This window comes from Eucalyptus grandis, chromosome 10 (genome assembly GCF_016545825.1).
Source record: "Eucalyptus grandis isolate ANBG69807.140 chromosome 10, ASM1654582v1, whole genome shotgun sequence".
NCBI lineage: Eukaryota > Viridiplantae > Streptophyta > Magnoliopsida > Myrtales > Myrtaceae > Eucalyptus > Eucalyptus grandis.
The window spans coordinates 8667728-8687878 of NC_052621.1; the positions used below are offsets into that span (position 1 = coordinate 8667728).

At 40.7% G+C, this 20151-nt stretch overlaps 1 protein-coding gene across 1 annotated transcript; it reads left to right on the forward strand.

Moving 5' to 3' along the window:
* The first annotated feature begins 14065 nt into the window (after positions 1–14065).
* Positions 14066–19401, forward strand: LOC104421563 (linoleate 13S-lipoxygenase 2-1, chloroplastic). Its single transcript, XM_010033555.3, has 9 exons — positions 14066–14417; positions 15310–15578; positions 16214–16451; positions 16598–16918; positions 17068–17153; positions 17293–17403; positions 17552–17856; positions 18171–18437; positions 18563–19401. The coding sequence occupies exons 1-9, from the start codon at positions 14066–14068 to the stop codon at positions 19320–19322; spliced, it is 2709 nt and encodes a 902-aa protein (XP_010031857.2). The 3' UTR covers positions 19323–19401.
* Positions 19402–20151: the final 750 nt, after the last annotated feature.

Consider the following 20151-nt stretch of genomic DNA (forward strand, 5'->3'; position numbering starts at 1 on the left):
TAGAACTGTACAATAGAGTACTTGGAATAGAAAATACAACAGTAGCACACTAGACAAGATAAGAAACATGAAATTATGAAAACAAGTAAAACACATGAAAACTCCTATGTAAAGGAGTGCTTTGATAGTGTTGGTTCCGAAATCAAGCGCCTTTGAGTTCCTCGCCTCCAAAGAGACTCGAAGTATTTGCATGAGAGGACCACTTCATTGAAGCTATGGAAGTGCAACCCATGCAACCAACAACGATGCTTGCAAGGTAAAGCCTCTATGAATAGTTTTATCATTTCTTCTTCGGCCAGTTGAGGATAAGTTTGCATCATAAAAGCCTTCCATCTCCTTGCGTACGCTCAGAAATCCTCCATTGGTCTTCTTCTGAAGTGAACAAAGTTCTGACAAGGCACTTCAGTCCCAATCCCGGCTTTGATACCGGCAAGAATGCATAAGACAGCTCATTCCAATCTCTCATGAGGTAGATGTATGTTGTGATGAACCATTGTAATGAAGACCCGTAAGACTTTCTTGAAAGGCCTAAGTTGCAAATGACATCTAGCTATAGTACCGACTCATTTCAAAGGTGGAGATATTGCAAATGAGCCACGGGACAAGTTGTGCCATTATACTTACGGAGATTAGGTATCCACATCTCTCCAGGGGTCATGATCCTATGAGCGCAAGACGGGCTTGATGTATTTTGGTTAGGCCACTGGTTTTCCCACTGCATATCTGTTGTAGTGGTGAATTTTTCTGTTTTAGGGAAGTTGGATTCTACCGAGATTACCACATTGCTTTCTTCTTGGTCAAAATTTCCGAATGAGGATGAAGTATTGAAGCTATCCTCACGGTTAGAGGACGAGCTTAGTACTTCGTTAGGATCGTAGCGGATAAAGACATATGGTTCCTCTTTTGACGGGCCTTCATCCCGGATGGGAGTAGGAAAAATGTTATACGATGAATCGTCGCCATTGTCGAAATAACACCGGAAGTCCTTGGGATTGTATTCTGGGCCGGGAAGTCTTCGTGGTTGTACTCTAGGGGATGGTAGCCTTCAAAGCTGTATTCTTGGGAATGCTCGAAGCTTTGGTGCGGTGGCTCGTTGGCAGATGCTGCATTGATCTGCTTAGGCTTTCTTTTCTTGGCTTTTAGTCCAGACCTTTTGAGTAAGGCCCTTCGTTTTACCAGCTCGATTCTGTCAAGGGAAGTGAGAGACATTAGAGTTTCACTGTCTGATTCACTTTCCAAGTTGATAGGGTTGGTATTCTTGGACCCTAGCTCTTTGAGTAAGCTTGGGGAGTCGTCCGGTCGTGCCCCGATTTTGAACAGTGCTCGAGTCTTTGATCTCGTACAAAAGCTCATTGCCTTTCCTAGTGGGAAATTTTCCAGTAACATGGTGTTGTTTAGCTGCCCATTTATTATGCAAGGCTTCATTGACATGTTCCTCTTTATCTCAAATACTAACGGCTCCTCGTGCTCCGCGATCATCGGCTCTTCGTAGGGCAAGGTGATGTCAGGGGTGATGTCAATATTATACTCTTGGTGAAAAACATGAATTAGTTCCCTCCAAGTTTTAAGGGGACTAATCTTCCTGACAATGTACCATCGCAAGGCAAGGCCGGTCAAGCTCGATTAGTACGATTGAATCATCCTTCGAACCAGGTAGGCCTGCAAGTAGGTCTCTGGGCGGGAGGTATCAGCATACCTTTCGCATTCAAGTGCTTTGAGCTCTTCAGGAATCTCAATGCCGACATAATTGGACAGGTCCATGGGATTCTGCTCCTACAGCTGGCTTAACTTTTTCATGATCCTTTCAAACTGTCTATGGTACTGGCTATTTTCCGGCAAATTTGCAATTGTCATGACGGTGTTTGAGATAACTATAAAGTTGGGCTCAGCTTGAGTAGAGTTCATTTGTCTCGAGAGTTGTCGAAGGACAATGGACATCTATCATACGCTATCTTCAATGTTAATGAGGCGATTTTGTACATCATTCTGATCGGGCCCTAGTGCATGAGGCCATTCGCAAGCTATTGGTGGCCGGCGATTCATAATTACCTGTTCGTTGCGAAAACAATGAATGGGCACGAAAGTAAACAAAGATTGACCCATGGCAATGGTCTAACTGCTTTTTTATTTATCAAAAGAGGATTTATAGACTGTCAACTTCTAACATCTAAAACTTGAAATTGAAATGACAGAATGAAATACTAGATATTAAACAAAAGTCCCTAAACAATGGGACAAAACTTTCACACTATTAACACTAAGGGGCATATGATTGCCAATTTATATGCGACGGGGAGTCTTGCGCTTGCGCAGATGCTTGCTTTCTTGGACCGACTTGAGGTGTGTATCCAGTCCATTCCCAAATCCCTCTCCATGAGCTCTGCTTGCTCGTGCCGGTTGCTCTCGCCGATTGAGTGAGGGACTCGATGGCTTCCATTTTGTCGGGATACGATGGTTGTGGATGTAAGACATGGATGCGTGGTGAGCTTTTTCTTCTCCCGCAAGCCCTTTAGGCACCACAATCCTTTTGTGATGGCACTTGTTCCAGGTTTCCTTAGCGGTAGAAATTTCGAATGCGTAGTCACAGCTTGTGTTGAAAAAAACTAGAGGGAGCATCCTCTTGAAAGGCGGTGGGATCTCCTAAAGGGCTCCATATTGTCGTGCCACCTGATATGGGTAATAAAGAACAGCGCCGGTGAGGCCGAGCAACGGAATTGGGAGACAACGCTTGTAAGCGAAGCGAGCTCTCTTTTCATGGAACCAATCAGCAGACCATTGGAATGCCTCGGAGCCGGGTCTCTTAGGAAGTTTACTCAATTTAAACAGCTTTGATTGGGAATGTATGGTCCCAAACCATAATTTTTTGTAATGGGTTTTCAAAAGCATTCGTTTCAAACGATCGCATGAAGTCTCGAAATTCGCTTAGGTGAGAAAAGAACCATACTTGTAAAATTTCAGGAGAGACTCGCGTGATTTTCTCCGTGTTGTCTTTAAAACGATTAAAAGACAAGAATGTTTCAGTTAAAATCATGTTGACATAATTCCCCCCTTTCAAGATTTGATCAACTATCCATGCCATCTTAGGACTTATGGCATTTCTTTGATGGGGGAAGATGATGAGCCCGAAAAATGCTAGGAAGAAAATCTCACTTTTTTGGGTCATAGGCTGATTTTGGAAACATGCATTCATAAATTCTAGTGGGCAAGTATTATAGTTATCTTCAAGAATTTGTATCATAGTATGGACTTCCAGTTCTTAAAAGTCGCGCTAACCCACGCACGGGATGATGCCTGTTGATGGTTTGACGAGCTTCTTCTCAAGAGGCATTCCGTGATGATGCTGTATTCTTCCAGGGTTTGGGTTAGCTCAAACCTACCAAACATAAAAGTAACCATCTTTGGGCACCAGAAATGTGCCATGGCTTGTATGACTTCAGGGCAAACAGTGATTTGGATCAATGATAGGAGATGACCGACTTTGGCCTTCACACGTTCTTGGGCAAACTGATCTAATTGACCCCACCATCTGAAGAGCTCCGCCTTGGGAGTAGGAATGAACTAGATATTGTCTTTCCCCATCGCATATAGACTGGGACTTGAAAAGCTTATCCTAAATTGCCATGGGCCAAATAAAAAGACTGAGTAAAAGTAAAGAAATTACTTTTGCTTTTTAAAGAAAAATGGCAAGCACAAAGACATGCGCATGGGACGTGCGGCTCGATTTCTAACTGAGAAGGTTTGGTGAGATTAAAAGGATATCTGTCCGTTGCAGTCTCGCGTTAGTAGCATACCCTCCTAACCTCGGCTAAGAAATTCGGAGAAAAGAAAGGCAACCTCTACATCGCAGTCTCGCGTTCGAGGTCGTATCTTTCTTAACACTGTCTTAGAAATCCTATGGCGACCCAGGTCTGGCGGCCGGGTTGTGTGTGCCATGTGTAGTGTTTAAAATAGTAAAGCACGCACAATAGTTTATAATCACAAGATAATCTATTTTAAGCAAAATTAAAATAAATTTCTAAGCTTTTTGACCTTGCATAAAGAAAAAAAAACCTAAGTTAGTAAAGAATTTAAATAAGACAAAAATGGCCTAAGTCTTCAAAATCTCCAAAGGGAGTTATTCGCGCCAACAATCGGGTACATCAGGCGGGCGCCTTGTGGAGGCTAATGGCTCGGCTGAATTTATTAAGCCCGGACTCTCCAAAGTCCACCAATTCACAACTTTAATAATCTAAGTTTTTAACCTGTAAATCAATTTTTAAAATGAAGTCACCACTAATCGGTTTGGGATGGGTCGATTAGAAACCCAAGTAAAGTATCGGGAGAAATACTCACTCCCGCGCAACCAGAGAAATTAGGATCGGAGACTTGATTACACCCGTTAATCACTAATGCTCTTTCGGTACCTAATCTTGTTTAAACCTTGAGGTTTTTTGATGTTCGAGGGATTTTCCATGCATTTTTGGGGGAAAATATTTTTTGAGTCTTTTTCTAATTTTTTGGACATAAAAGGGATTTTTTGGGATTTTTTTGGTATTTTGGAAAATACAAGTCTTTTTGGCTTTTTCTGAATTTTTTGGCTTTTTTTATGAATTTTTGGCTTTTTTTGGATTTTTGGCATTTTTTGGAAAATAAGGAATATTTTTTTATTTTTTTTTTTTTTTGGAAATTAAAATATTTTTTAATATTCTTTATTATTTTTCGATTTTCTGGAAATTAAAATATTTTTTAATATTTTTGAAAATAAATTATTTTTTTGATTTTCTTATTAAAATATTATATATAATAAAATAAAAGCCGACCGGGTCGGATCCGCGGGTTGGGTCCGACCCGGCCACTCCTAGCGGCGCAACGCGGGCCCGCTATGCGGGCCCGACTTTTTTTTTTTTATTAAAATGACGCGTCGTGGCCGAGCGTTTAGAAACGCCCAGCCGGCCCGACGACCTCGACCCGACAACCCGCTCCCACGGCGAAACCCTACCCGATCCGACCGAATCGCGACCCGCCTTCCGCCGCCCCCGCAATTTGCGGAATCCCTACCCGGTTCTCGATCCGGTCCAACCCGACAACCCGGGTCGCACACGGAAAATCAGGAACCCTAGGGTTTCCGAATCGCGGCGCTGAGGAGGGAGAGGACCGAGGCGTAGCGGCGGCGACGGCAACAACGGTAGTGATGACTGGACTATGGAGAGGGAGATGTCGACGGCGACGGCGACAAAGAATCAAAGACGATACACTGTTCATGGCAACGGTGCGACAGGGGTGGCGACGACGACAAGACCCACGCGAATCCCTTCCCCTCCAGCTTCCCCCTCTCTCTCTCTACCCTCTCCTCCGGCGAGCCTCGGATCCTTGGCCGTTCGACCTCGGACCTCCCCGAAGTCTCTCGGGGGTCGTCCGAGGTTTGCAAGCCTTAGATCCGACTCTCCCTCTCTCTGTGTTCATGTCTCTCCGGCAGAACCTCTCCCTCTCCGACCGTGAGCCTTCGGATCTGGGCTTGCTTGTCCTCGACCCCCTTTCTGAAGTCTCTCAGTAGGAAGCACGAAGCTTTACAACCTTCGATTGTTCTCAGCGTGCCCTTTGCCGTCGTCGGGAGATGCCTATTTATAAGCGAGGGGGGCAGCCGGTCGACGGAGCTTCGACTACCGGTCTTCGCACGCCGAACGGCTTTTGCCGGCCGAACCGGCGTCCCATCCAGCGAGGTGGCTCTAGCTAGGCCGCCTCGCATTGAAGACGCGTCCCTTCCGTCTACAAAACGTCGCACGCGCCATCCTCTCCTACCTTCCGACGTCGCGCGCGTCAAGGCCTCCCTCCAAGTGTTGCTTATCGATCGAGGAAGAAGACAACAGAGGAAGAAGACAAGCAGGGAGGGCCGGACCAAGAAAAAAGAAAGAAAATGGGCCTAGGGGCCCACGCAATAGGGAAAAAGGGGGTTGGGCCTTGCGCCCAGCCCCAATGAGCTGTTGTTTCTGTTTTTTCTTTTTGTTTTTTTTTTTTCTGTTTTTATTATCTATTTATCCGAAAAAAAGAAGACAAAATATATAAATAAAGAAACTCCATAATTAAAAACGAAATTTAGGCGTCAACAAGTTGACTGACTAATCATTCTAAATGATACCAGCGACAATTCATAAGTTACCTTTACAGAGACGAAGGAAACCCAAAACCAATGCTTCACTGAGTAATGTTTTATAGAGCCGCCCATATGCAACTCGGGCTACCCAATATGCAACTCTGTGCTCGCGTTGAGATTTTGGCCAACTATTTTTCACCACTTCCGTCTTTTGGTCTGCCGATAAAACAGTCGGTCCAAATTCTGATGTCATGATCATCCCATCATTGCCCTTATTCTACCATAAAAGAAGTGAAAAAATTGTAAAAAGCGTAATCATATCTAATGCAAACGACCTTGGCCTAACGCATTAATTGGAAATTAATGCGGTTCATTCTCATCTAATTCCCTCTTTCCATTCAATGGGTTTCTCAGTCAAAATTTTCTCTTCAAGTCAGAAATCTTTTGAGTCAGCAACAAAAGCACAAGTGCAAATTCCTGTACACGTTCAAGAATCCGTGCACCCATCGGCTATCCTAATGACCACCCACAATTCGTTGACTATCTACATCGATCTTCTTCTGAACCTTTTAGCAATTCATCAACCTCCCTCAAACAGCCTCTCCAAAATTCGAAAGCTTTCGAACAACTCGATCATGCAAAGAATGATTTGTCTCAACAGCCCCACAAAGGCTAGATTGAATCTCCACCAAAGCATACAGTCCTAGTCAACCCGCCAACACGAGTAGCGATCTTGTATAGCATCAGGAACTTTGGAATGGATAGCAGAATCATATACCACACTGCTAGTGAACCCGCAGAATTGTAAATAAAGAGCTTATAAACCCCATAATCAAATGATGCGGGAAATTCCAATGTCCTTTGTCTTGTGCAAGTTGGATTAGGAATGGCACGTGGAATTAAACGAGTGGAGTGGATGCACACGTGAAGTTCAACCCAAATACTTGAGTCGATATATGGAGAAAGATTGTGTATATAAAAGGAGCATGTAAATTCATAGTCGAGTAATGTAAGATATTTTAATGGAGATAAAAGTGCAAATAAATGCTGATCATCATGCCACACACAGTTGATTGTCCACTCCCATAATATGCTTGATGCAGCTAAAAGTCATTAAGCGTATTGTTAGAGATTTTCAAAAATTATCACGAAGTGAATAGTTTCAAAAATTAGGTGCTTGATTTTTACTTTCCATTAGCTCTTTGAACTGAAAAAATTAGATTTTGTTTGCATGGTTCACGTGTGCATTGGAAGCACGTGATTCATGGTCCGAAATTCGAAAAAATCCACGACACACCACTTATGTTTAATTGACATATTTTCCTATTTAGAGAATATTCCCATAAAAATGAAAGCTTTCGTATAGTTCCAATGGAAAACCCAAGATTTAGATTATGGTTTGCAAAGTAAGAACGGTATTTGATACGCGAGTGCAAGCCTATGTGATTTCTCGTATTTATCCCAAAATTCAAAAATCTTAATGGAAGAAGACTACACTCATCTAGTGATCCTTAAAATCCCTTAAGCGATGTGAAATAAAACATTGATAATATTATTTACCTTAACAACATATCCCCTAAAAAAATCATAACACTATGCGTCAGAGCCCATTGCCAAGATGAGTGTTACGTCACCTTTAATATCATATCTCTTACATGTATTCAAGAGTAAAATGTCAATTGCTTCAATCTATGCGTATCACTGTATAATATATTCTCCACTTTTATAGATGGGTCATTACTTATAAATCACTGAAGAAAATCTCTTCCGATTGACGTGAGACTTATAAGGTCGCAAAAGTCTCTCAATTAAAGTACGGACAGAAACCATATCAAAGAATGGGCTTGAAATTGAAGAAACGAGGAGCCACATGCGTGAAAAAGATGTGTGGCGTGCAGGTTGGAAATCCTTATTTTAAAAAAAAAAAAAAAAAGACAATCTATTAGAAAATAGATCACTACATGAATACAAGAACAATTGAAACTTGATACTCAAGTGACAATAACATGTTGCTATCTACAATAATCTCCCACTCTCTTTGCCAATCTCTCTATGTACGTTTATGTATGTACTCATGTACGTATTTACATTGTGCAACTATTTCTTCTTCTATTTTTCTTTTTCTTGTCTTTGTTACTTAAGAAATGGTACTTTCGAGTAATTTTTCTCTCTTTTACACCCTTTTATTGTCGAAAATTTTTCATGTCAATACTCATGTCTGCAGGATTAAATATTTTAAGGACAAAGTTTACACGATTCCACAAAATCAAAAGGTGAAAAAACCTGATTGTACATATTTAGAAAGTCGAGGTTGAATTGGAATAGTCGGAACGGTCTTGAACTCTGTCCAGAGATCATCACCATGATGTGGCAAGTAGTGGATATGCATTACATTGGATATGCATTACGTTTGAACTTGTTGTCGGACTATGAACATCAAATAGTATATATGCACGATTTCACGCTCAATTCAACCTTTTACTTTCATTCTCAATCAAAAGGGAATTCATCAGGGATTTAATTGCCAGTCCACTTCTAAAATTCTCAACCACTAGTCTTATTCTCACCCACAAGTAGAGCCAGTCAATTAGTTTGACCCTTATATAAGAGTCTATAGATGAAACCTTATCAATATCAAGACCCAAAAGATGCACAAAAAAGGTCAACATTTATGCGGAGACACACAAAAAAAAAAATAAATAAAAGAAGGTTTGTGCAAAAAAATCTAGTTTTGTGAGGGTGAGACGGCAAAGCTTTACATGAAATCTCATGAACAATAACATAAACTTAAAAAATGCACCGAGCAATTTGAGAGCGACGATCCTCACTAACCAGGGGCCTAGTCTGGCAAGATAACCAATAGTCGAAGACAAGCAATGATTCAAGAAAAACACGAGATACGACCTCAACTAAGTTAATGAGCTGATTAGTACTCTTCCAAACATAAGAACAGGACGTATGCACAACCTATGGGAACAAGAAGTTTTGTAAAAAGAAGAATTTCACGCTCTGCAGAAAGAAGTTGAATCTACTAAAGCAGAACGTGACCTCCTGTAGAGGGCTCCCTTATTTTCAGATTAAGGGAATTTATGGAGACTGCCCTTCCCCCTGCTTAACATGAAAATGAAATTAGGAAAAGAAAAATTTCGGTCGTTCAATACTACAAAAGTTCAATTACCACTAGATAATCTATTTGTAAGACATGCCATCCATTCAACAGTGATCAAACCAACCTACCAGACAATTCAATCAATTCACTACTCTCATTAGCATTACCCTCATGTCTTGCGACACTTATTATTAAGGTGTCCTTTAAGTACATATTTTTTACTTTGTATGAAGCGTTTAGAAACAATATTTCCACAAGTAGGAAAAAGGCGTTGTCCCATATGTTTTTATATGATCAATTCATTGATTTTCTTTCAAACTAGAGATTGTACCCCCGCAAAAGTTCATTACATTGGCATTATGCTCCATATAAGAATTCCTTTAATTAATGACTCCAAATACATGCACCTCATATCAAAATGCCATCACGCAAATATCTGTGTTAAGTTTTGTTTATTTCGAAAAAAATAATCTAAAAATATTTTTTAAATAATCATTTGTATTATTTATAAAGTTGAATGAAAGAAAAAAATTTCATCATTCACAAAAATATTTAGCTACAAATTATTATTTAAAAAAAAAATATTTTCTACGAAATGTATGGAGCCTTAATCGTTTTTTCCTTCTTCATCTTTATCGGTGTCTTTGTTTTCAGGGCTCGAAATTATGGTAAATCTTTCCATAGATGAAGGCATATTTCGGTTTTATCTTTTCATTTATTTATTTATTTGCTTTCTGAATTTTCACTGGAAAGTGAGCTGGTGGTCAACAGACGACACCCGGCACGCAATTAGGCCAATAAAAAAATAAGAAAGGCGTGGCTTTTGGCTGGCAAACACCGTACGGAAAAGATTCCATGCGGACGGTACTATGAAGTGATGATGAATGCCTTTTTTCTTGGCAAAACCGAATAAGTTCTTCCACGCGTCAATCTCGTTGACCGATGCTGCGCGTAATAAAAGTTAGGGTAAAGCCTAAAAAAAAAATCTTAAATTAAGTTTATAATGACACATTTATTTCAATTTTTTTACAATAAAAATTTTATATTTATACTTATATAACATATTTATTTCGGACTTGTACGGTGTGATACATTTACTCAAAACTTTTAAGCTTGTATCCAAGCGACACATTTACCTCAAAAAAATTGGTGTCACAAAAATTCTAAATTGATGTGAGAAAAACTTTACTGTCAAATTACAAAGATAGATAATATGTAAAAGTTGACAGATGTACTAGTTTGGAATTTACACTTTATTTTCCTTAGATATATTGGTTTGTGCTTTTAGTGGTATTAATTCAATTAATAAAAATTAATAAAAGGGTAAATTCATCATATTTATATCAGTTTGGAATTTTTTGTAATCAAAAAAATTAATTTGAAGATAAATTTATCACATGTATACCAATTTGAGGTTTTTATAGTAAAAAAATAATTTGAGATAAATTTATCATAAATATACCAATTTAAAATTTTTCTTTATATCAACCCTAATAAATTCACTAAGTTGATGTGATGATTATCTAATTGAGCATTTAAAATATTGAAATAGCCACATTGCTTAATAAGTAAATTTTAATAGAATTACTTAGTACGACTAGTATTTTTTTTTATGACCCAGATAATCCATGCACCGTACCAACACGGACAACCCGACAGGCCCGGGATAACGAGAGTAAACTCTGGGGCGACGCTAGCGGAAGACCCACCACCCCGATATCACACTTAAGATCCCGTGCGGCCAGCGGGATTCGAACTCCTCTCCTCTGGTAAAGGATCATAAGAGCACTTATCCAACTGGGCCACCGCAGACTATGGTAGTACGACTAGTATTTTCCATATCACTTTTAAAGGAAATGACAACTTTCACCGTTGATATGCAAAAAAAAAAAAAAATGCTCTTAAAAAAAAATTGCTCTTGGTTGAACTTACTTGTCTAACAAGGACAAGCAAAGGTGGTGGGGCGGGCTGCGGCGGCGACAGTTATGGATGAGCATGAGAATTCCAAAGCCAGAGGCAATGAGCTTGCGGAAAATAACGAGAGAGAGGCAAAGTAAAATCCAGCGGTGAGAAAATATTGGACATGTGTCTTCCATCAAGGTCAGACATAAGCATTTGGATATGGTCTCCAAATCCTCCTAATAAGGGCAAGGTATCGTCTGCCAATTCAAATTAATGAGGAAAATTAGAAAACAATCATAACCAACAATATCTTTGCATTTCTTGATAGAGATCTTGAAGTTTATCAAGAACCAATAAATCAAATATTTATCAATGATTCTCATCTCTCACAAAAGTCTATATCTTATGATATTCATCAAATCCTGATGACAACATAAGTTCTTAAATAATTATATCGTTTTTTGATATATAGATAGAGATGGGCAGGTGGTTATGTCGTCATGGCTATGGTTGTGGCAAAAGAACAACTGCAATGGTAGTATTGGGCTGCTGTAGAAGAAGTCATAAATGAGGGGGAGAAACATAGAGAGAAGATAGAGGGAGGCATGTGGAGATCCTGCTAGCCGGAGATTCATGGAACATTTTGTAAATTTCATAAATTAATCAAAGCTTTGACAGTATAGCTACCCTCATTTGGAGTAGTTTACATAGAATTAATAAAATTGGAAAGTAATCTCTTGAATCCTTAAGCTTGAAATGTCCCAAAGCTCGAAAACCATGCTAACCACGAGGTCTCAAGGCAGGTGCTATTGGAATTAGGGTTCGAATCTTTTTACGGCGTGTGATGATTCTCAAGTTAAGTTTAACATGCTGTTGGTCGATGGAGCCTCCCACATGCAACTCGTGCTACCCATGTTCAATGCATTTATCTAGCCCCCAATTCCCAGGCACACGTTGAGATTTTGGTCAATTATTTTTCACCACTGCCACCTTTTGATCTGCCAATAAAGCCGTCGTTCCAAATTATGACGTCATGATCATCCCATTGCATTACTCTTACTCTGCAAAAAATGCTAAGCCGTATTCACATCTGGTGCAAACGACCTTACCTAATACACTAATTGGAAATTAATGTGGTTTAAACTCATCTAATTGCGTTTCCTTTTCTAGGGTTCCTCTATCATGATTTTTCTTTTTATTTTTTTCAGAACCCTTTTAAATCAGCAACAAAAGCACAAGAGCAAATTCTTATACATACTCAAGATTGGGACAATTACAAAAATATTTCCAAATCTATTACACTTGTTCCAATTTGATCTTGAGCATTTTATTTATGCCGATTTAATCTTAAACATTTTTATATTTAGCCGATTGAGTCCATCCGACTTATTTTGGTTGGAAATTACTGATATAGACGCCAACCATTCTACGTAACATAGTCGATGCCAACATATACTTTTTTTAGAACCTTCATAATTTTTTTGTGTTTTTTTCTTTTGACGTTTCTTTTCTCTAGGAGTGAATGCACAGGTGAAAGAAGATATTATGTTAAAAAGCTCAATCCAAAAGCTTAAACTAATATATTGAAAGAGATCATATGCATATAAAGAGCTTATAAAATCAAAATTGAGTAATGTGAGATAGTTCTTCTCTTTTTCATCTTTGTTACTTATGATATCGTACTTTTAAGTAACTTTTCTCTCATCTACATACTTTTATTATTGAAAAGTTGTCATGTCAGAAATCATATCCATATGACTAAACATGTTAAAGATGAAGTTTACATGATTCCACGAAATCAAAAGGCATAAAAACTTGATTATACATACTAGAAAGTCACAGGTTATGTTTCATGAGTTGGAACGGTCTTGATCTTTTTCTTCAGATTGTCCACCATGATGTTGCAAGTACTGGATATGCATTACGTTGGATATGCATTACATTTGAACGTGTCGTCGGACTGTAAACATCAGATAATGGATATGCACGAGATCATTCCTAATTCAACCTTTTACTTCATTCCCATTTCAAAGAGAATTTATCTGAAATTTCATTGCCAGTAAACTTCTAAAATTCTCAACCACTAGTCTTTTTCTCAACCACACGTAGAGCCAGCCAATTAGTTTGACCCTTATATAGATGGAAACCCTATCAATATCACAACCCAAAAGATGCATAAAATTGGTCTACATTCATGCTGAGATGCAAAAAAAAAGAAAAAAAGAGAGAAGTCTGTGCAAAAGAAACTTAGCTTTGGTAGGGTGAGACGATGAAGCTTTACATGAAATGTGGTAACTTATAACATATACCTAAAAACTACACTAAGCAACTTGAGTGCGATAATCCTCACTAACCCGCCCCCTAATCCGATAATGAAGCATGACATGTTTAATATGCGTAAGGACACATATTGTGTTAAGATAACCAATAGTTGAAGACAAGCAAAGATTCAAGAAAAACATGAGGTGCAAACTCAACCAAGATAATGAGCCGATTAATACTCTTCCGAACATAAGAACAAGACATATGCCTGATGTTTTAAGTGGTGGACTAGTGGTCGGGTCAAGTCTAGCTGAATTTTTCCGGATGGATCCAGTACGAACTCTTCCTTCTCATATAACTTTTGAATTTTTCCAAGCCTTTGAAATATCTTTGCGCGAATATCGTACGGTAAACGAATGTCAAATTTCAAACGAATACAAGTCTAGCCCACCGCCTTCTTTCCTCCTCTCTTCGCATTTCCAACATCGTTTTCACGTGCCATGTACATGCATTCGGGGAAAAATAAAGCCCAGAAAAAGAATAACGACAAGGCACATGCCAAACCGTTCTTCCTTTTCTCCCTCTATAAAAGCCACTAGACCAACTCTCCAAAACCTCATCACACCCAAGTCTTAATAACCATTGTCTTAAGCAAGTGTTGTCTACATACACCATTCTCTCTTTCAAGAACACCCCAGAAACAATCATCACCCACCATCATCATGTTGAAGACACAGCTTCATCAATCCCCACCTGCCTCCCCAACCTTGGTCCCTTTAAGCAAGCCATCTGGCCAAGCCAATGGCGGGATCGCAATTTTTCTGGCGCAGTCTGAACTTGCACTCCAAAAGAGAACCGGAAGCGCTCGAGTGGGGCTTTCATCGAGTACAATCGATGCTGTTGCCAGCCCGAGCACCATCGAGAAGTCTCTGTCGGTTAAAGCGGTAGTGAAAGTGAAACCAAGCGCCGGTGGGTTCTTCTCAGAACTAGGGATAAGCGGAGGGCTCGATACGATTACTGATTTGATGGGGAAAACGCTCCTCTTGGAGCTTGTTAGTGCAGAGCTTGACTACAGTAAGTATTAAGCATTCAATTTTGAACTTGAAATTGTTAACACAACTTGTAACAGAAAGCAGGGCGAGAAATAGGCTGAATTTGATTGAAACGTGTTCTTCTGCTTTTTGAAAATTTTGCTATGTTCACAATTTGACTTATATTTGAAGTGAAACATTTGGAGTTTCTCAAAGTTCAAAAAAAGCGATATTCAGAATTATATACGAATTTTTACCCTTTTTTTTTTAAAATAGCCATTTTGGGTTTGAAGAAAAAGTCACAAAATTAGATAAGTTGTTTATGACTTGCAACGAACAAGGATGTCTGATTGTATAATTAATAACCATTCCCTATATAAATTCTCCGTGGACGTAGGTTTGTACTAAAAGATCTGATGCATGCTATCCAATTTAGCACTCTATATGTGAGATATAACATGTTAATGAAGGTGTAATTTCTTGTCTTGTTATTAAGCCACAGATATATAGATATATATCATGATCTTTGCCAGAAAAAAGTATTTGCGAGTACCGCACAGAATATATGTGCAATCAAAAACTAAAATTGACGATAAAAGCATGAATTTTCCCCATATTATCATGGTTCAGCCCAAAATAAGATTCCAAGGCATCATATAGACCATATGGATTTTAATCCTTACGCTTGTTATGCTCGACCTTCCACGTAAAAAAGGGAGGAGAGAGAGAGAGAGACTATCTCTTGCCAGAAATATTCAGCTTCAAGCCCCCAATTTGACAATCTTTCGTTAGATTCGTCGCATTTACTGTTCATGGCTTAATTTCGGCTTCCTAACACGAAATCCTAGCCCTCCCGTAGTGTGCGAGAGCCAACTGTAATTTCGTTCCTGCTATGATGTTGAAGATTTTAACACGGTCTTGAACTTCGTTTACAGAGACGGGACAAGAGAAGGAGACCATAAAAGGATATGCGTACAAGAAGGGCCAGAACGAGGAGGAGGTTACTTACGAGTGCAAGTTCGAGGTTGGAGAGGAGTTCGGAGAGGTCGGGGCGATCTTCGTGGAGAATGAGCACCACAAGGAGATGTACCTCAAGGACATCATCCTCGATGGGTTCGTTGGCGGTCCTCTTAATATCACATGTAACTCATGGGTTCACTCCAAGTACGATAACCCGCAAAAGAGGATTTTCTTCACCAATAAGGTTAGTTAGATCATGCCAATAGCTACATGGCTTCCTATTTAGGGTTTTCCTCATTTTTCATGAGGTTAGTACACATATTAAAAGATCAGTACTATTAAGGTTATGACTTATTGCACATATTGAAAATTAGGGGTTTTACGCGCACACATGTATATTTGTGTTGATGCACTTGAAGGCACTTAAGAGGAGAGGATTATAAAATAAACAAGAGTATTTGTGCAGAGATAGAGTGAATCAACCAGGTTACGTGTCATGAAACGCAAGTTACTCGCGATTAATTAGCTATAATCTCCAAACATAGTACAACTCTTGGTTGACATTGATTCTTGAATTGACACTGAAGCGACCGGTGAAACTAAGGTACAATGCATGTGGATGAAAAGCATTTGAGTTCATATAAAGCTTTTGACTCTCTCGCCCTCACAGTGTCCTTTTCAAAAAGAATCAAAAACAGCACGTGAAATCGGTGCCCTATTCGTCGGCCGGTCATGTATTGCGCATTGATTTCATAGGACTTGATTTTCACACCAAAACCTCAGAAGCAAGTTCGATTATCACTGTCTGAATTATGAGTATTACTTAGATGGGTTTTAGTTGGAGCTTAACGGCTTTCGTTGCACGCTATTGCGCCGCAGTGCTATTTACCGGCCGAAACACCGAGTGGGCTGAGGAGGCTGAGAGAGGAGGAGCTGGCGATCCTGCGAGGGAACGGCCAAGGCGAGAGAAAGTCGTACGAGAGGATATACGATTACGACGTGTACAATGACCTGGGGAATCCCGATAGCGACATGGATAAGAAGAGGCCGGTGCTTGGCGGCAAAGAGCTCCCGTACCCTAGACGATGCCGGACCGGGCGCCGTCAGAGCAAGACCGGTGAGTTGAGAAATTATTGTTACTCCTTCATAACAATGATCAACCCAACAAAACTTTGGATAAGCCATTCGTCCCAACAAATGAATTGAACATTCTACCAAAAAAAAAAAAAAATGAATTGAACATTCACATTTAATACCGAGCAGATCCACAGTCGGAATCGAGGAGCGGGAGCATATATGTGCCACGAGACGAACAGTTCTCGACGATAAAGGAATTGACATTCTCGGCAAAGACAGTGTACTCGGTGGTACACGCACTGGTGCCGTCGCTCGAGACAGCAATAGTCGACTCCGACCTGGGGTTCCCCTACTTCACCGCCATCGACGAGCTCTTCAACGAAGGCGTCAACTTGCCCCCGTTGCAGAAGCAAGGTTTCCTCAAGGACCTCTTCCCTCGGCTTGTCAAAACCGTCACCGATGCCTCCGAGGATGTCTTGCGCTTTGAAACCCCTGAAACCATGATCCGTAAGCAAACTCCCGTTCCCTCTCCCTCTCTCATTCTCTCTTTAGGAAAATACATTATTAGTCAATCATAGGACACTAAATTTATATTATTACTTACTATGTGTCTCCAAGATTTTTATAATAATTAGCTGTGTTGTTGCACTCTGCAGGAGACAGATTTTTTTGGTTTAGTGACGAAGAGTTTGCTCGTCAAACGCTAGCGGGAATTAACCCCTATGCGATCCAGTTGGTCACGGTAATAATTATTGTACACATTTCAACCATATAATTTGCTCACATACAATTAATTTAGTTTATGGAGACTAAAATTATTTGACATCACCATGTTGGGTATATGCTTTCTATATATAATTGGTATTAAAATATGTATTTAGGAATGGCCCTTGATGAGCGAGCTCGACCCTAAGATCTACGGTCCACCTGAATCGGCCATCACAAAAGAGATTATTGAAAGGGAAATCAAGGGCTTTATGACACTAAATGAGGTACGAGGATACTCCCTCGACAAAGTATCATTTAATACAACCTATCTACACTCTTGGGCCAAGCATAAACCTAAATTCAACGGCCCCAGTTAATGAAATTTGACTTGAACCCCACCTTTTCGGTTTGGTTCAATTCCATTTTGTGCAGGCTATACAGCAAAAGAAGCTGTTCATGCTAGACTACCACGACCTGTTCCTACCATACGTGAACAAAGTGAGGCAGCTCAAGGGAACAACCTTGTATGGGTCGAGGACGCTCTTCTTCCTGACCCCAGATGAGACGTTGAAGCCACTCGCCATCGAGCTGACGCGGCCGCCGACTGACGATGGGAAGCCGCAATGGAAGCAGGTGTTCATCCCCTCGTGCCACTCCACCAGCATGTGGCTCTGGCGGCTCGCCAAGGCCCATGTCCTCGCCCACGACTCTGGATACCACCAGCTCGTCAGCCACTGGTAACAAAATAATTTGATAATTACTTTTCGACAAGCAAAATTTTAAAAAAAAAAAAAAAAAAAATCATAGATCTATTGAGTAGAAGTATACTAGTGATGAAACAGGCTAATCAAATTTTCAAGAGAGAAGAATATAGCTCTAAAAGTTGTTTTCCACACATGGAGACACACATAGGATTGTGAGATCTAAGTATGTTGATAATTTTGTAATTGTTATATGATTTGCGTGTAAAGCGCGATGTTATTACACGACGTACCTATTTGCATAAATGCTGATGGTGTAATTGATGTATCTATGGTTTCAACTTTTGCAGGTTGCGGACTCATTGTGCCACGGAGCCTTACATAATAGCGACAAATCGGCAACTGAGCGAGATGCACCCGATCTACAAGCTGCTACACCCACACTTCCGGTACACGATGGAGATCAATGCGCTGGCTCGCGGGTATCTGATCAATGGCGACGGCATCATCGAGACCACCTTCTCTCCCGGCAAGTACTCCATGGAGCTCAGCGCCGTTGCCTATGACAAGCAGTGGCAATTCGACTTGCAAGGCTTGCCCAATGACTTGATTAGCAGGTTTTGCACATCAATTAAAATTAGGGAAAGAAAAAAATATAATAATTGTTGACGCTTGGAGTGTCTAGAACAAATTAGTTTTATGAAAACCGAATCGCGTTTCTGATTTTGTCAATGCTTGCCAGGGGTTTGGCAGTAAAGGACCCAACGGCACCCCATGGCCTCAAGCTAGCGATCGAGGACTACCCCTTCGCCAACGATGGCCTCCTCTTGTGGGACACCATCAAGAAGTGGGTCACCAACTACGTCAATCACTATTACCCCGACCCGAGCCGCATTGCGTCTGACGAGGAGCTCCGCTCCTGGTGGACCGAGATCCAGACCATCGGCCATGGCGACAAGAAAGACTCCCCTGGGTGGCCTGACCTCAAGACCCCGTCCGACCTCATCCACATTGTCACCACCATGGTCTGGGTTGCCTCAGGCCACCATGCTGCCGTCAACTTCGGCCAGTACACCTACGGTGGCTACTTCCCTAACCGGCCCACCATTGCGCGAACCAAGATGCCCGTCGAGGACCCGACGGAAGGAGAGCTCAAGATGTTTTGGGACAAGCCTGAGGTCACGCTCCTCACATGCTTCCCATCGCAGATACAGGCGACCAAGGTGATGGCAATCCTCGACGTGTTGTCAAACCACTCGCCGGATGAGGAGTACCTGGGGCAAGATCCGGAACCAGCATGGAAGGAGGAGCCGGTGATAAACGCGGCGTTCGAGAGGTTCCATGGGAGGCTGAAGGAGCTCGAGGGCGTCATTGACGCAAGGAACACCGACCAAAGGTTTAAGAATCGGAGTGGAGCCGGTATCGTGCCGTATGAGCTCTTGAAGCCGTTCTCCAAACCCGGCGTGACAGGGAAGGGAGTTCCATACAGCATTTCCATCTGAGCAAATAACATTCTTGTTCGTGGTGGCAGCCGCATTGGTTGCAGAGAGAAAACTTCCCCTTCTATTTTGTAGAATCTAATTTGTGGACAACATTTTTTTAATTTCATGATCTAATGTGTCGTGTTACCAATATCTATGTAATTATGATTAAAGGATTCATTTCAGTTCTAGTCCTCTATCAATTGCCAAAAAATAAATAAATAAAAAGTGACGATGTGCATAAAACGTAATCTTTACTACAATCTACATCTATCTTCTTCATAAATACCAAATTGCACTACTGTTTTACACACTAGTGCAGAATCTAAAATCTTGGGTAAATGGTCAGTTCAATAGATTTGCTAAACATGCTTCTCAGCCACCAGTGAGAAAGAAGGGGCATGCACTTCCTGCATGCAAATTGATGAGGGTAAAAATTTAATAGATTAGATGGAATTATTAATAGCAACATCACACAAGTCTAGTTCCCATGCGTCAGCTACTTCGACACTTGGAACGAAGTAGCTGACGCATTCCTCAAACAATACAAGTTCAACATGGACATCGCACCTTCCCGAGAAGACCTCGAGCAGATGGAAAAGAAAAGGAGCGAGTCATTTAAAGAATATACTGTGAGATGGAGGAACCTGGCAGCTCAAATTACTCCTGAGCCTACCAACAAGGAGCTGATGAAGTTGTTCGTGAAAACCCTTCCGTCCGAGTTTCGTAATGAATGGCCGGTACATACGTCGAAAGCTTCAATCAGCTTATTCCCTGTAAGAGAGCAAATTGAGATGGGGATAAGAGAAGGATGGTTTACTGAGTCATCTAGTAAAAGATTCACTGCCAA

What these genes read in the sequence shown, in the direction of transcription:
- LOC104421563 (XM_010033555.3), top strand. Translation starts at nt 14,066, where the DNA reads ATGTTGAAGACACAGCTTCATCAATCCCCACCTGCCTCCCCAACCTTG. An exon ending in AACCCCTGAAACCATGATCC is followed by an intron (nt 16,919 to 17,067) that starts GTAAGCAAACTC and finishes TGCACTCTGCAG; the next exon opens with GAGACAGATTTTTTTGGTTT. An exon ending in CCCAATGACTTGATTAGCAG is followed by an intron (nt 18,438 to 18,562) that starts GTTTTGCACATC and finishes AATGCTTGCCAG; the next exon opens with GGGTTTGGCAGTAAAGGACC.